This window comes from Aquila chrysaetos, chromosome 4 (genome assembly GCF_900496995.4).
Source record: "Aquila chrysaetos chrysaetos chromosome 4, bAquChr1.4, whole genome shotgun sequence".
Taxonomy (NCBI): domain Eukaryota; kingdom Metazoa; phylum Chordata; class Aves; order Accipitriformes; family Accipitridae; genus Aquila; species Aquila chrysaetos.
This window is the reverse complement of record NC_044007.1, coordinates 7452799-7471009: the sequence shown is the minus strand read 5'-3', so window position 1 is coordinate 7471009 and position 18211 is coordinate 7452799. Positions and strand designations below refer to the sequence as shown.

At 35.3% G+C, this 18211-nt stretch overlaps 1 protein-coding gene across 4 annotated transcripts in view; it reads left to right on the top strand.

The window, feature by feature from the left end:
- The window catches only part of KHDRBS3 (KH RNA binding domain containing, signal transduction associated 3), a 101751-nt gene extending 88861 nt beyond the window's left edge, over positions 1-12890 (top strand). For 3 of the 4 annotated variants that reach the window (XM_030011466.1, XM_030011464.1, XM_030011467.1), the window contains 4 exons: positions 4759-4817; positions 8178-9279; positions 9694-9750; positions 12132-12890. In XM_030011466.1, the coding sequence (XP_029867326.1) occupies positions 4759-4817; positions 8178-8269 (151 nt within the window). In that variant the 3' untranslated portion in view covers positions 8270-9279; positions 9694-9750; positions 12132-12890. The remainder of the gene's footprint in view (positions 1-4758; positions 4818-8177; positions 9280-9693; positions 9751-12131) is intronic. The other variant, XM_030011465.1, reaches the window with a different exon arrangement.
- The last annotated feature ends 5321 nt before the right edge of the window (positions 12891-18211 follow it).

Sequence of the window (18211 nt, the reverse complement as noted above, 5' to 3'; positions counted from 1 at the left end):
TGTAGTGATTGTTGTCTTGACAATGACATTAGGGACACACCTCTTTTTTACTGTTGATGGATGCTTTTTGATATCAGAAGCAGCTGAGCACCAAGATCCGATAGGAGTGATAGAAAGAGGCTTGTGGAAGAGTTCTGTTCAGATGTGATTGTATCAGTCAGGGTCTATCACATAAGACCTCTTGCTAGAGAGATCCTCATTTGTTCTTTCTACTTTGCTGCTGTTCTCTCCGACCTCTGTGTAGAAGGACAAAGGTGATGATGCTTGTGGAGCTACTTTTAGCACAAAAGGAAACCGTAGTGTTTGGAAGGTTTTTGTCGCTTTCTGAAACTGCCCTGGCTTCTCTCTAAAGGGATCAGTCCCAAAGTTACTTGTGATACCAATGTGCAAAAGAAAAAGCAGAATTTTTTTCCATTTTTCCCTAGTAAGCATTAAAAGAAGCTGAACTGGTTGCAAAGGCTGTTTTTCATCACTGAAGATGAAGAAAGTTTCAGTTCACTTGGTGCTTAAACCCAGTAACCAGGCTTGTCAGTGCTTAAGTCTGGGCTTTTCCAGTATACTAGAAACTGTGAATCAGAGACCTTTTACTCTCCCCTTTGCAATCAGGCTCCCTGCCAAACTACTTTTGTTTCAAACACAGAAATGGCATAATGCTGATACTAAAAGATGCCTGTATCAAATCTAAAGAGCCATGGCAATTGCATTCCTTAATCACAATATATTTTGACTACCTTCATGTATTTTGGGGAAATACATGAGGACACTTGCACTGTGCTTGACGTGCCTGTTTTGGGATTGTCCCAAAAATAGCCTAATGACCTATTCCAATATCTTCATGAGTGTTAGGTTGAAACTCTACCATTCTGTTGATATCTGTCCCAAGAGAACATTCCAACATCTCTAGACAGAATAAGCTAATAGTTAGTATAGTATAAAAGGTAAGAGTTCCTTAAGACTTAACCATCATGTCAAGAGCAGTTACTGCTATTTGTTTTTTTTATAAGGATTTGTTCTTCTATTATGGTTCATCAAGATATTTTTCAGAAACAAATCAGCTTAGCAGAAATGCCTGAGAAATTGAGGTCATGTTCCACAAGACCTTTGAAGGCTTATGTTGAATACCTCTAAATTAAAGTATTTTCAGACACTCCTTACAGCACAGTGGTTCTAGAAAAAATGGCAGGAAGCTTCCCAGTCCTCTGTTTTAATAGATAAAAAAAAGCTTCTCTAAGGCTTTACTTCATCAGTGATGAGGTGCTAAAATCTGAGGTTGCTGTTCTCTATCTCAGGCTGTTTCTTGAACAGAGAAAACAGGCACTTCCTGGCCTTATTTTAAACTACTTAAGCCTCACTTCACACTTGCTCTAAGCATTGTAGGATTAATGCCTAGCCCTCAGCAATCAGAAGTGACATACTACTTAATTTTATTGTTGTTTGCTAATCCTTCCATACCATTAGGTGATTCTGAGTTTTTATGTTGACATGGAAAATCAAAGCATTTTTTTCTTTGCCACCTCTGTCTTCTCTCTTGTCAGCCCAAAGACATTGTGCTGGAATAGGAATACAAAAAAAGTTAAATACGAGGAGGTAAAAGCAAGGGCTCTATGTGTACAAAAGATCTGAATCACAGCTGATTTGCACAGTGTTTATTATACTTGTACTGTTTACCTGATGGTTAGGAAAATGCTTGAAAACTCAGCTGACTATACCATGTAATACAATTAAACCATCTACAAAGTAGAAACCTGGAGAAGTAAGGAAAAATTAAGAAAAGAAAATTTAGAGAAAATGGCCTCAAGAAGACATTTCACATCTGAAAACAGGAACTCAAAGCAGACTCCAGGTTTAGCCTTGCTGGGTTAAAAAGGAAAGTATCTGTGGCATGTATTTTCCTTGTCCTGAAAGGAGGGAGGCACATGAGGTGAAGAAGAACATGAATCCTCTTTGTGGTTTTGCTCTTCTTTCTATGAGACAAACGGAAAGGAATTGGAAGAAAAGGGTTTCCCTTGCAGAATAAATCCATTTAAGGGAAATACAGACTTTGAATAGTCTTCAGTTAGAATGCTAAGATGCCAGAGAACCTATATAAGAAAGTATAAATGTCAAGGATGCTTTTAAAACAAAAATTGACATCATGCCTTCTGTCCAGATGAAGAATTTTTTAATATAGCTACTTATTTCCTCACTAACAGAATTAACCTCAACTATCTTGGTTAATGAGTTTGCAGGTACAATTTAGAAAAGTTCTGTATTGCATGTTCCTTTGACTAGGTTTCCTTTCAGCAGGCGATTGCTTTGGAAAAAATACAGTGCCATAAGCTGTAACTTCATATACAGTACTAGATTTTTCTGTAATTCCTCTATAAAAAAAATCTTCAGTTATCTTGGTCTTGGTTGTGAACTCCATGGGTGATTCAGACTGTTACAGATGAAACAAAAAAAAATAATCTTTTTATTGTTTTCTTTCTTTGGGTCATAGTCTTTGAGTTGTCTTATCTGAAGTTTTGCATTTGTTTAACATACAGTTGAGAGAGCGTTGGCACTGTTCAAAGAGCACAAATGAAAGCAGTCAGAGTAGAGAGTATTGAATTGCATGAGGCAACTTCACTTCCCATTGTAACTTGTACTTTTTGGACAGATAATTAATTTTGAAGGGTTTGTCTGTTAATAAACATGGGCCATGATATACTTTCAGTATAAGTAAAAGATTTTTTCCTTTCTGATATTTATTCATCTTGCAGTTTATATGCTGTAAAATGAGTAATTTTTTGTTTAATATATATTTTAGATCTATGAAATGAAACCCTGCAAAAGTCATTCTGGCAGGATTGACAGCTATGGGGATAGGGCTCAGCTGCTATAGGCTTCTAGACTTGATGACAGCCTTAAAATAAATAATCAAGTACTGTGTGGAAGGATAGTGAATGTCAGTTTTAAGTTGGTTGTCAGAATAAAGACTGTTTTATCACTGGCTGCTGCAGGACAAAATTGTTATTTCTTATGCTTCAAACTTTGCCCTTGTTATTGTGGGGTCCTCATCAAATGGACTGACAAACCATAGATAACATTTAGGTTGTATACAGATACTTTTTTTGTGGGTTTTCATGGTGCATTCTGGTTAAGTTTTTGTTAAGGAAGCCTTATCCTAGTAATAACAAATACTCATCCACACTTTCTAGGTATGCATTTGCACACACCAGAATTGTATTATTTCTGGCCTGGATTATTTTGTGGTATTTAAAACTTTTTGGTTTAAAAAAAATAAAAACAACCTAAAACACAAACACAACAAACGATCTTTGTCTTGTGTCACTTTAGAAGTGATTGTGATGTGTTATTTGTTTTATATAAATGCTTTACTTGCTAATTCATGTTAAGGCTATGAATTGCTTTTTCTCTCTGGTTTTTATTTTGTTAGCAATCCATCTAATGTGAGAAACATTTTGTCAATATTAGTAATTACTTGCTAGTGATCCTATGTTACTGATTTCCTTCTCACTCAGAAGGTAATGACTTGGTAGCATCAGTTTGTAGAGTATTTTCCAAACATTGTCAGCCCTGGGTCTGGCTATGGTTAAAAAGAAACAAAACAAGAGGCTTGCTTTTGATGTCCTACAAACATGTCTAATACTTTTGTTCTGTCAACTATGTGAAAGACTATACATAATTATACTTATTTTCCAGTACCTAGAGAGGGACTTCTTACAAGGGCATGTAGCAATAGGACAAGGGGTAATGGCTTTAAACTGAAAGAGGGTAGGTTTAGACTAGATATTAAGAATAAATTCTTTACTGTGAGGGTGATGAGACACTGGAACAGGTTGCCCAGAGAAGTTGTGGATTCCCCCTCCCTGGAAGTGTTCAAGGCCAGGTTAGATGAGGCTTTGAGCAACCTGGTCTAGTGGAAGGTGTCCCTGCCCGTGGCAGGGGGATTGGAACTAGGTGATCTTTGAGGTCCCTTCCAACCCAAACCATTCTATGATTCTATGAAATATGAAAGCATAATGGAAAAAGTAGTATGTAAGAATGCTTGTTCTTCAGTTTCCATTCAGTGGTCTTAATACAAATAGAAATGCCATTATGAAATGGAAGACTGGTTTAGGGCATGGTTATGGTATTCATACTTTTGAATCCTAAGAACTGCAGATTTCTGCTTTTAACTTAGTTCCTATTGTCATTTCTTGTTTGCCTATTAAAATGATACCATTTACAGATGTGCAGATTGTCTTGTTTTGAAGACACTTGAACTTGTACATATATAGCAACTATATAACCCTCTGATCAGCAAGTTGCTTGTCCTTTATTGCATTTTTATCAGTGAATTCAAAGATGCAAAGGCAAAATACTATGCAACAGTAGGTAATGAAAAGAAGTTTATACGTCAAATGAATTGGTTCAGTATCTACACCTCCTACTATTCCTTCATTGGCACTTGTAAGATCTTCAACCTTCCCTACTATAAGTATAATTTTAAATATAAAATTCCCACATCCACATTTACGCTGTGGACCAGGTGCTCAGTGATAAAAAAAAAAATCCTAAATGAAAATAAATATGGTTTCTTTTGTCTTCTAGTTAACGAACAAGCAGGACCTAAGTTGTCATTGTCACACGGATGCTTACCTTTCTTACCTTAGGGCATGTCTATATCCTTCAAGCTTTCTTCTTTTCAAAGGTAGAATGCGTAATGATAAGCATTGCTTCTTAAATTGTAACTGCTTCATTTCTTGTTCTTCCTACTTCCCTCCTCCCATACAGTGGAGCAGATTACTATGACTATGGCCACGGACTGAGTGAAGAAACATACGACTCTTATGGTGAGTAGATTTGTGAGCTGAATGACTACAGTAGTAGACTCTTGAAAAAATATAATCAAAGAAGAATATCCATAAGGCAAGCTTCAGTTCTGCAGTGTATAACAGCTGTTCGGGGATTACGGCACTGTCGCAGACCTCCTCATGTGGTTATTGAGAAAAATACTGAAGGAGGCTTCTGTGGTCTGTTAGCTAACGTAGTCACGTGAAACTAAAATCAAAGAAATAAAAACCTAAAATTAAACCATACTGCAAGTACCCTTTTCATGTCACATTCAATGACATTTAAGGAAAAAAAATGGGGGTGGAGGACCTTTTTTCAGGATCTGTTTGCAGCTGAAAGCAAATGCTTCTAGTGTGGCACAACTGGTGTTGAAACTTGGTACAAGGTAAGAGTATGCTGAAGTTCTCAGCTGAATCAGGGCCTAATGGAGTGCATTTTAGACTTGTATCATCTTTTTGTATTCATTTTCATGCATCAGTCTTGTGAAATCAACCAGGGAGTCATTATGTAAAGGTTATGAAAGTACTTTAGGTAGCTAATAGACACGAGGGCAGTGGGTTACTCGTATGGGGACAAAACAACGCGTAATGAAGCAAAAAAACATATGCCGGTGGTAAAGATCACTTTTTTTTTTAAGCTAGAAGTGTGGTAATGACAAGTATAATTAAAGAAATCTGTTACGGATTAGAAGCATAAAGCATTTTAAAAGGCACCTTTGCTTAAGGGATAAATGTTAAATCTCTGGCTAGAGATCAGAGAAATATGATCTAGATCACTCAAATTTCAAACATTTGAGGATTTTTAGTAACTAGTGTAAAAGAGTTGTTATTCTGGGTAATGGATGCTTCAGTGATTTTAGAACTCTACTTGAAATTTTCCATGGTGTATTTCTTGAACTCCATTTGGAAGTGCTTCCTTCTGAAAACTAAAATGACCTCAACTAAGTTGTGATAAATGCACCTAATGCAGAAGTTTGCTCAATGTAGTCTGCTTAAAATAATTATTTTGCTTAAGGGGAAAGTCAGTTCATCAAAAGAAGAGGTCACTTGAAATTCGTGTGTCCCCCAGCACTTTCAGTTGGTGTTGATAGATATATAGCTTAAATCTTTATTTCAGCATTAAAATAAACTGTTTGCCATTATAAGCCTGATATTTCTCAGACTATTTCATGAATACAAAATTGATGGGGGGGAAAATGTATGAAACTGCTTAATGTAGATAGAATTGACTGATGGGGAAAAATGTGGATTGCAGTATTTAAGGTTGAAAATATGGATTTTTCATTGCTTTTGCATTTAAAATTGGTTTTCTATTTATCAAAGCACAGCCACTCAGAATATTAAGTGATGTATTTACTCAAGTTGAGAGGAAGACTATAAATGCCTTAAAGAATGATTATGGGTTACAGCCACTGAAGATTTTGCACATACAAATAAATAGTTAGACACTTTATTTCTTAACAAGCTGACCCTCAAGTACATGCTTAAATGCAGAGTTAGATACTAATAATCATCCTTAGAGATGTAGAGAACATTAGGTGTCTCGAACTGAAATTCATAAGGCTGCTGAGTGAGCAGATAGTTGCCTAGTGCTGGCTGGGAGGAAACACAGATTCCCGTGAAGTACCTGAACTTTTCCTCCTGTGAGAAGTTCAGGTGCCAGTCCAGAGGAGGTAGTAAGAACATCAGTATTTTTAGGATTCGGTGCCCTGAATGGCACCAAAATAAAAACTGATAAAGGTGACTCTTTACCCTACTGATTTGACCAATTGCTTGAAAATGAGTGAGTATTCCCCTTAAACCATGACCAAGGCTGCTTTTTACATTTAAAAAATTCCTTGCAGCAGTGATTAAAAGCTAGGATATTTTTAATTCTTACCCCTCATCCAGCTGCATTTACTGTTAGGCTAAGGTTCTTTTCCTTGCTTAATATAAGTCTTGTTTTCTATGTGATGAAGCAGCACAAGAGGTTGCTTCTCATGTGTGTTATCTATTATCGGATTCCTGTGGAACTTGCCTGAGGTACAAGTTTAATTCAGCCTTACACCAAATTTGAACTTGTTCCTCTTGCCTCCTAGGCAAATGTTCTGAGCACCTAGGCTTTGCAGGCAACCACCTTTTTTTTTTTTTTTTTTTTTAAATAAAGTAGCTAGGATGAGACTTCTGTGAAGAGATTGTGGAATTGGACCCTTAACTTACAGAATTCTTGTCAAGTAATTTCAGATATCTGACTGAACAATTTACCTTACCTTTCAAAGTACAGGGTTTCTTTGACTGTTGACTTTGATTTTTTTTTATTATTATTATTATTATTATTTTTCTTTTTTTAATGGACTAGAAAGACAAAGTGGTGCCTACATTTTAGATTACCATACATTTGGATTCCACCATTAGTTTCTGGATTGCCTTGGGTTTACTTGGACACCTGTCTGCTTAAGGCAGGGTAATTCTCCAAAAGTAGATATGGAAGCACATATGCTGTTTTCAGGTGTGTTTGCTTTTTATGGTTTTGGTTTTGTGGTTTTTTTTCTCTCAGGGGTGATATAGTACTCTGATTTGTGTTCACTTGATTAAAGCGTACCTAAGTACTGTTTTATTATACTCTGCACTTGGTCCTGTGTTTTCCCTCATCGTAAATGCCTGGCACAGTAGGTCTGACTCTCATTTCAGACAATACTTTGCTACTTTTTTTTAATATTTATTACCAATAAAGCATTAAATATAGCACAAGTTTTTTCACAAACTTATTTTGTTGTCAAAATTCAAACAAGCAATTTATTTCCCTTGCTCTTTTTAATATTTTTATAATCTGTCTTCCTATTTCTTGCATTTTAGGAGTATATGTTTACAGTGAAGTTGAATATTGCCCCTAGATTGTTAGAAGCCACAGGTGTTTGTAGTGATACTTGAGGCTTTTCACTATTGGATTGCATATTTGAATTAAGCCTAAACTGGTACTGATAGAAAGAAACTTATTTCTGAGGGTAGCTTATTTGCTTATACATAATTCATATCCTCCATTCATTTCACCCTAGCGTAATTATTTGTAGGTCTGCTACTATAGCTGACATTTCTGTGTATTTGCAACAAGCAGGTCCAGCTGAATGCAAGAGCCCTAAATATTCTTGCCATTAGCCTGTCACACTCCCTGCTGGTATGTGCTGAAAAAGCATTGTGGGATACCTCATATAGATGTGTTGTACGCACATTTTTTGGTTCAAGTGTTAGACTTCACCTCGTACACCTTGGTTTCAGTAAATAAAGTGTTGCTATCTAATTCAGAATTAAATAAGGGGGGGGGGGAAAGTACAGCATCTGGGAACATTGGAAGGGATCTAACTATATTTTCCATTCTTATAGGGCAAGAAGAATGGACCAACTCACGACACAAGGCACCTTCTGCAAGGACAACAAAAGGAGTCTACAGAGACCAGCCATATGCCAGATACTGATTGTACTGTCTGATGTTGTGAAATACCCAATCTCCACCAGTCCTGTATACTGTTCAAAGTAATTTTTTCTATGAACAATCCCTTTTTATTAAATCAAAGTGCATAAAAATCTGAATGGATGGACTGAACTTAAAATATTTTGTCGAAAGAACAACCTGGACAGAAGGATATGTAAAACAAGGAACTTTGTTATTTCCAAACTGTATTTGAAAAAATAGGTGATCAAAAAAATAACCTTTGATTAACTAGTGTTAAACAAAAAATAGGTTTACTAAATATGTTAGTCCATTCTTTTAACATAAGCGTAACCTTTTATTTTAAAGGTTTTCAACAGTTTAGTTTTTAGTTTTTATTTTCAGCCATTTGCTAGATTTTCTCTTTGCAAACATGCGTAAAAAGGGAAGCAAATTACAAATGCAAATAATGTGGTATTTTGTAACTCAAGTCTTGAAATGTTCTGTAGTGTTAAGCAAAGTTTTACCCTTGCTTGATACTAAATAAACTTTTGAAAGAAAATCAGTGTGTGTGAGATTAATTTTATGCTTTATCTTATAATAAAACTTCATAAATAGTAGTAAACAGGGAGAAATGTTTAACAGTGATCAGCATAAAAGGCTCATATTAAACATTGCGCAACTTCTTTAAAAAAATGGTATAAACCTAAATATGTATATATATACTCACAGTAGATATAAATGCTGTTTAAAGTATCCAAATGGTATGGATCTGCTTGAGTGCCACATTAAATCAAAATATTTTTGTTAAAAATGGTTTAAAATAGCTAATGAATTTTCTGAAAAAGATGTGACTAGTTTTCATCTTGTTGAGCATTTTTTCACTAGTGCAACTTTGGAATTTTTATGAGAATTTTGGTACGTTAATGACCACCTCGCTCCGTGCTGGAAGCAATAAACACAAAGCTTTTAAAGACTTTCTGACTTGACTAATTGAGGTCGCTTTCGTCAGAGACAGAGGATGTGTAACCCTTAAAACGGTCTTCATTTGCAAAGGTAAATAAATCAAATAAGATTTTAATCTCACTTAATTTATCTTAATATAACCAATAAAAACAGGGAGGCTACAACTTAGAAAGTTTCATTTTAGAATGTAGGAAAGACTTTGAGGACACCTAAATTCTCATTTTAAAACGTTTAATTTGTATTAGTAATCTAAAAAGCCTTAGCTTAGCTAGTTAAATTTGGACAAACTATTCCCTATTAAACAACTGTAAAACCTCATAACCAATAGTTTGTAATATATTATTTTTCCATAAATTCTAGTAACTTAAACAATACAAATGTTATCTAAAGCTTTTTGTTAATCATTAAGTTTCTATTAATTATAGTTTGATTTACATTGTTTTCTTTAGTTGTTATTTGAAAGTCTTTGAAATATAGTAAAAATATCTTTTTTTCTCTTGTCAGGAAACCCACCTCCTTGGACAGCCAAGAGAACAAAAACCTTAAGCTTCTGATGCTTTGGTAGGTATCTTTACTCATCTGTGAAATTTAGATAAATAATAGAGCTTTTGATCAGGTCCTTAATTCTTTATACACAAGGCTTTAATTTACATAATGATTACAGGTACTGAGCTGGAGGCCAGCAAAAATAATTGGCTATGTTTAATTCTAGTGGGAAAAGTCATAGTTTTAAACTATCATTAAACAGGACATTAAACTGTGCCAGTGTGTGGACACAGTCCTCTGGCTGTTTGTTTATTGAAAGGTATACAATAGCTTTGACAACATTTCAACCAATTAAGTATTTCATCGGACAGAGGAAGGTGAAAGAAAGTGAATGTGATTTTATGCTAGTAGTGTTCAAATGGGAGTTTAAAACGCTAATCTGGTCAGCAAACATGTCTAAAATGGTTTTCCAAAGCTGAAGAAAGCATTTTATAGAATGATTTTCTAAGGCAAGCATTTCTGCACAAGAAGCACACTGATTTTTTTGGCAGAAGTGAAGGAGAACATGTCCATTGAGAAACATTAGCTGAAGAATAGCTAGCTCTATTGCTTCTGGTGAATTCAATATATAAAGTAAGAAATAATTTAACTGTATTTATGCTCAGATTATGTATATTTTAAATAGAACAGATTTTTTTCTTTATTTCCTACCTGTAATGGTAATTCTTCCTGCTAACCTCATGATCTCAGTGCCTTACATAAATAGAGCTCTATACTTTGAAATATTGCGTACATTGCACTGCCTCTGTATACCACAGTAAATTTAAAAGACTGCAGCCACAGGCTAAAGGAACTTTTTGTACATACAAAATGGCATTAGAACAATTTTAAGAGTATTTTAAAGATTTAAAGCAAAAAACCCTTTCAAGGTTAGGAGAGCTTGGAGATTTCTGTCCTCTGGGGCTCAAAGGGCAAAGATTCGATACCAGCTGTTAGAACTGCTATGGCAAAACTGAGTATATAAATATCTTTTAAAAATATTTATAATGGAATTGGCCAAATCTCTATTTCTGTTCACATCTTAAATCACATGATGAGTTATATAAGTCATAACAAGCTTTCATTAGAAAACATGAAGTTTTGTATTGAACATATATGATGAAACTTGATGGGTTGAAACTAAAATATCTAGTAGCAAGGATGGCTAGTAGACATAAGTGAATCAGAAGTGGATTCAACCTTCTGTAATATTTATCCAACTTTTTTTTTTTTCCTTAGTGCCTCCTCTATGGAGGATGAATGTATCAGCATGCATTTATGCCACTTCTCTGCTACTCTGCCCTGAAGTCCTATAAATCCTTAAATTGTTTCACGTTCCTTTTGGGGAGAAAAATATATGTCCCTGTCAAATCATGCAGAGGCTCTTTGGGTGTACCATTGTGTGACAGGGTGTCGTATGACTGGATGTTGCCGGTCACATGAGTAAATTAAGAGAATTCCCCTCCTGACTAAAAGCACACCCATCCTCTGGTCAGAAGTGATTGTTTTGGTCATGTGCCAGACGTGCATCTGACAAAATGGAGCAGTCTGTGGCCATATGGTGCTCCCATTAAGTAGCTGTGGCCCACCTTGATGGAAAATTTAACTATTTGAGTCCAATTTTATTTTTTCTTTTAATGAGTTGCAAGAGCTAAATTTGATGCATCTAAAAGTTTGCATGTATTGAGCATAGTCGTGGTATGAATTTTAGATCCATTAAGTCTTCCTTCTTCCAATGCTCCACATTGATACATCTTATTTCTCCAAAGAAAATGTACTGTCATGCCTCTTAAAAAAATTGTGTCAATTCTCATGTTCTATACATGTGTGTACAATAAACTACATCAGTTAAAAGAGCTGGTATTAGATATTCTTAGAAACTACATATTTACAGTATAAAACTTCTCTTGACAGTTCCTGAAATAACATGTACTAGCATTGTGTTCTGCTATTGCATTTCTGTTGGATTTTTTTTTTCCTTTGGAGTAATCTCTGAAATGAAATCCATTAGATTTTGAACAGAGGGAAAAATAAAAAGCTCTCTAAATTTAAAAAAAAAAAAATATCACTGTAGAAGGCAGCCTTTCTTTTATTGTGGCAAACTAACCTAGAAGTGTTTATCCATTCTAGTAGGGTTTTATATTCTGACACTGGTCAATTGCTGTATGTTACTCGTCAAACAAGTAATGTTAATGATTATAATTAATCATATCATTAATTTGCATTTATTGAACCTTTTTATCACACTTGCGCTGAATTTCAATGATAGAAGTTTCTGCAATGGTTTCTATGAATCTACATACCCTTATTTTTTTCATAATTGCCTTATCCCACTGCACATAATCTGACAGTCTTCAGAGAATTCAGTTGCTAGTCTCCGGATATATACAAATAAATTATATTTTGCTCTTTTTCAGGAACTTCTGCCATGTTAATTATGGACTACTTAGAGCATTGTACTTGTCCGTGTGCCCAGACAACAAGACAGGCTACGGAGTATGAAAATCCTGTTCAGTATTTCTTGTATTAAAGCCTTAAAGTGTATAACAGTATACACTTTTTAAAATAATTGTATATTTAAACTCTTAATTGTTTAGTGACGCGACAATGTTTTATTTGGAGCTCAATAAAGAATTTTCATCTAAGTTCCTGTTACAAAGCAATAATGCAACCTCATTGTTCCTTTAGTGACTTTTTTTAGCCTTAGCCTTATGCAGCAAGTGTAAGAGAGTGTGTGAAGTCTCATGACTAGAATTTAAATGCCTTTGGAAGTAGCTTGTCTAACATATGAACAACATGGATAAGTTAAAATGAAGACTGGTGTTTTATGCTGAAGCTTTTCTTAATAGCTAATTGTAAACAGGTCTACTCAAAACAAGACTCTTGGGTAGAAATGATACTCCAACTTCCATTTCCTTCAGAAACTTCTATAACATGAAGGTGTTTTAATCCCTGTCAATTATAATATGCTGCTTATTCTCTTTCACTTGGTGTTTGATGCATAGAAATGTTTTCTCTAATATACAGTCACAGGTTTTCTAGTAGTAGAGTCTTGGATGAGGCTTTTACACCTTGATAAATCTTGTATCTAGCAGTCATGTTTCCTCAGTGCTTTCTGTTTTATATTAATTGTGAGTGTGACAATTTGTAACGGAAATAAAATTCTGATAATTTAATTTCTTGTGTTCTTTTTCCTAAATACTGCTTGCAAAGTGTGAGTGTCCCATTCCTCAGTTATGTTTCCATCAGATGCATTTTTCTTCACTGAATCTCAGATTAATCCCAAGAAAAGCATAGTTTGGGTCTGTGTTGCTTATGTTATTTTGAAAATAAGCAGTATCACTTAATAGCTTCACACCAAATGCCTCCTCTTCAACATGTATTCATAAATTCTAATACCATATACTGACTACTGAAGAATGGCTTTGAAATTTCTGGGGTTGTGGAAAAAATTAAGATTTCCTATTAACCCTGGCACTGATCAAAGCGTCTTGAGTAAGATACCATTTTTAATAAATGAAAAAAACTTTGACAGTGTAAAAAAAAAAAGTCTGTATTTTTAACCTTTGAATATTTAATGTGATTTTATCAGTTAATCTCACAATCTGGAAAGATTTTCCCTGCTATCACCTCTCACTGTACAACAGCTGCATTTCTGCAATGTTTTCCACAGCAAGCAATATTAATTATTTAAATAAGTAAAAGCAAAATCCAAAAACCTTTGAATAAGCGCTAGAGACGTATAATAATGATTCCCTTCAGACTGACAGGCAGGAACCTCTGGTGTGGAACAGCACCTAACATTTTAACTGCTAGCCAAGTATTAAAATTGTATGTAGATAGGGTGGGGGGAATTTAGATAAGGAGAATGCAATTTCACTTGCTGTAATTTGGACCATACACCAGGATTATCAACACAACCTCATTTGAGAGTGATATATCAAGCCTTCCACTTATGACTTAGCTTTGATAGTCACATATTAAAATATCTAGCAAATCCAGTAATTTTTCTGAGATCTTGTCCTGAGTGGTCTAACACAGGAACTGTTAGGGTCCAGTCAAAGTGGGTTGACTGCAGACTACCCAGTTGTTCGTCTTGCAAGTACTTTGCTTGATTTCACTAAAAACTTAAGGACTGGCTGCTTGTGTGCGTTTTAAGCCTGGACTTCATTTCTACTGGGTTTTATTCTCATTAAGTAGAGATTTATGTATTTCTTGTGACTGTGTGTTGAGTGAAATCTGGGTCTTATTGGAACAGTTTTGTCATTCACTTCAAAAGACCACATATATACGTGCATCCTGCCTGTGCTGGCGTTGATGACTTTAACCTACACTGCGAGACAGTTCTGACGCTCTGTGATGGCAGTTCTACATGATATTGCCTTAAAGATTTTGAGCAAGGATGTGAGCCTGCTGCTTCAAATGAATTGGCCTATCCGCATCACAGTCTTTCCAATAGTGTTTATCCTGATGTGGGGATGTCACCACATTTAAGTACATAATAAATGTATGAAATAATATTCTATGACTGTATTAGAACAAACCTTGAGGTCATATGTCTTTCTAAATGATATTGCAGAGCATACTTTTCAAGTTGGAACTTCATCCTTCTGGGCAAAGGAGCTGAAAATTAAAAGATCAAAATGTGAAGTTAAAATTAAAAAAAAAAAAAATAATGATTGGTCATATATTGGCTCAAATCTGCCCTTGAGTGGTTCTGCTTCAACTTCTCTCAACTTGTAGTAGAATTTCCAGGTTACCAATGTCCAAGAACCTCAGTACTGTTGCAACTGAGTAAATGCACACCAAGAATCAGAGTATCTTTGACTTTAAGTTATTGAAAAAGATTAATTGGATGAAGGGGCTGAGAATTATTTTTGCAAGCTCGGCAATTTTGTTCAAGACAGCTGCATTTGGTTAATGGGGAGAAAAACCCCTTTGGTAATGGAAATTATTGAAGGTGTTAGTGTTAAAGCACATATTGCTAAGATGATAAATGTTTGTGCAGCCTCAGATACTTCAGTGAGTTTACAGTGCATTGACCCTTGTCTTCAGGCAGGCTTTCTCTGTGATTGCAAGTCAAGAGAACATCTCTGGCAAACTTGGATTTTAAAAATGCTTAGAAATTGTAGCCGAGGGCAGAAATAAAGCTGCTTTGCTGTGTAGTTCTTTTTTGGGTTTCTCACTGAGAAAGTATTAAGAAAGTATGAAATATCGACATTCCTAAAAATAGCAAATTAGGGAACAGGCTTAATGGAAACTTCCACTTTTCAGTCAAAGATGTACTTGAGAATTATGAAATTAAAGTAATTTAGATTTAATAAAGGTTTATGACAAAATTTCTCAGGAATCTTTATATCCAGTAATCAAAATAATTCACGCTCTTTCAAGGTAGAAAGCTATGGAGCTAGAATTCCTGACTAAACAGGGTTCTGCTCTTATTACCTTGAGAGAAATTGAATGTAAATCAGTTCTTGGAGTTGAGTTTCTGCTTTTGCAAAGCTAAACACTTAACCAGTTCTTTATGCCTAGAACCATTTGGTATAAAATAGCTTAAATGATCTTATCTTTATATTCTTACTGAAATTTAGAATCAAGAAAGGAAATTTTCACCTGAAGTGAAATGCTGGCCCTTTTGTGAAGATAAAGGGAAGTTGTTTGGTTTTTCTTTTTTCTTTTTCTCTCTGTTGTGGTTTAACCCCAGCCAGCAACTAAGCACCACGCAGCCGCTCACTCACTCCCCCCCCCACCCAGTGGGATGGGGGAGAAAATCGGGAAAAGAACCAAAACCCGTGGGTTGAGATAAGAATGGTTTAATAGAACAGAAAAGAAGAAACTAATAATGATAACACTAACAAAATGACAACATCAATAATGAAAGGATTGGAATGTACAAATGATGCACAGTGCAATTGCTCATCACCTGCCAATCGGCACCCAGTTAGTCCCCGAGCGGCGATTCCCTGCCCCCACTCCCCAGTTCCTATACTGGGCATGACGTCCCATGGTATGGAATACCCTGTTGGCCAGTTTGGGTCAGCTGTCCTGGCTGTGTCCTGTGCCAACTTCTTGTGCCCCTCCAGCCTTCTTGCTGGCTGGGCATCAGAAGCTGAAAAATCCTTGACTTGGTATAAACACTACTCAGCAACAGCTGAAAACATCAGTGTGTTATCAACATTCTTCCCATACTGAACTCAAAACATAGCACCGTACCAGCTACTAGGAGGACAGTTAACTCTATCCCAGGTGAAACCAGGACACTCTCATGCAAAACGTAGCGAGCTGCTCCAAATGCTTACTGAAGCAGCAACCTATGAACTCAATAGTTCATTGTCTTCTGTGGCAGAAGAGTTAAGTAGTAACGTGCTATTGCTCTTGATGTGTTTGTGAAAGATCCTCATGCCCTAAACATCTCATGAAGATGAAATACTTTTTGTTCATTTGATAACTTGCCTTGTTTCTTCATTCTTTGATTAAGAGTTTGGGTTTCTTAATGTGGAGGTAGCTGTTTCTTGTGTGTTTCTTACTGACAGAAAATATGCACACTCCATCTCACAGAATTCTCTACTCTTAATAAGGATATATTAAAAAAGAGGTAAAATACATTTGTCTCTAAGTTCATTCTTCTGATAATGCAATTACCAGTTCAAAAACCCATGGATGAAGATGCTCTTGCTTCAGATAGTAAGACTGCTACAGAATTACACTGCTAAACATACATTTGCGGACTTTGGGCTTTTACTAAATATTTTGCAATGGTCATATCACAATATAAATACTTTCTTAAAAATTCAGTAGACCTTTCAGGATAGTTAATTAGGGGCCTGAAAGCAAATGAGATGACTAAGTATAAACTATGGTGAATGCTGCCTACATGCATATTGGAAATCATCTGACTAATGATGATGATCAGAATGATCCATGTGTAATAATTAACCTTATTCTGTTTAGTATAAGTTTCATTTTTTTACAGCACTTGAGGGTCTAACTTGAAATGGTTTGAATAGAAAATTCCATTAGATATTTAAAATATTCCAGTGATGATTTTCTCATACAGCATATTAATAAGAAAAGTGTGTGTGTGTTTTTCATTATTCGCTTGAAGACTATATTGTTATGTCAGAAGTAGTCCTTCTAAGACAGACAGAATTAAGGAAGTGTAAGTCAAGAAAGGAGAGTTGATCCTTAGGCACTTAATCCCCTTGAAAGAACTGCAAGGTAAACGCGTAAGGGATTGTGGTAAAGTTTTGTGGTATGTTTTACGGTGGTGATCATGAGTTGCATTTACTTTTTTATTACACTCATTACAGATTTGAGGAAATGAAAATGAAAAAAATAATATAAGCATATTACACAACAGGAAACTAGATGGGGGGCGTGGAGAAGACAGGTTGTTAAAAAGCAATCTAAATCCTAAAAGCCATTTTGGATTTCAGATTCTGGAATGGAAGGTGAAAGTCTCCATATTCTGAAGTATATCTTCCCTGAGCTACCTTGAGAAGCTATGCAATAGTTACTAATCTTTAAAATGTCATTTTTGTGGCATAGACTATTCTAACAATTATTCCCTGGAGTTCACTCTTGATTTAGACATATTTGACGTTAGGAAGTTGAAGCGATGCATCCTAGGTCAGAGGGGTAAAAGAGACATAGGTCACAGGCATGGTCTGTGATAACTACCATTTTTTTTTCTACCTGTATCTACCTAGTCTGCCACTGGCATCCTTCACATAGTAGGAATAACTTCATTAATTTTTGGTGATATCCTTCAAAGTTAGAAGCAGGTAATTTTTGTAAATACCACAATCAATACCCCTTTCAAAGGTCACTTTGTGTACTCCTGAATAAAATTTTATGCACATGTACATAATTTAATGTATTCGGTAAGGGCTCTTCAGAAGAATTATTCAAAGGACAGAAGATGTTATCTTACTGTGAGAGTCTTAAAAAGCTTGATTATGGTTTATAATTGCTTTCACAGGGAGAAAATAACAAGTACTAAATGACTCTAATCTAGTAGTGAAAAAAAGTAAGAACTAATGCTGAGTGTAAAAGCCCTGCAGTTTTAAATGAGAAATTAGGCTCAAATGAGAGTGATTAACCGCAGCAGCAAGCTACATACAGATGAATGGGCTTCTGTTGGTTTTCCTACATACCAGACTAGATTCAATGATCTAATAACCGTGTCTGAACTTGAAAGTTGTGGATCCATGATTGTTGTATAATAATTCTAACAATCACAAGAAAGCACTTTTTTTTCCCGATTTGCAGGCTGATAGAGTAATCTGTGAGGATTAAGATGATCAAAATACCTTTTATTAACAAGGATGAATTCTCCATTTCTGTGTATATATTATATATATTATGTATGTCTTACTGCCTTTACAGTGAAAGTGATGGTAAGTCGATATTTACTAACATACCAACACAACTCTTGTTCCTCATGGAATCAACATTTAGAAATCTTGTATATTGCTGTGGTTAACTTATAAATTAT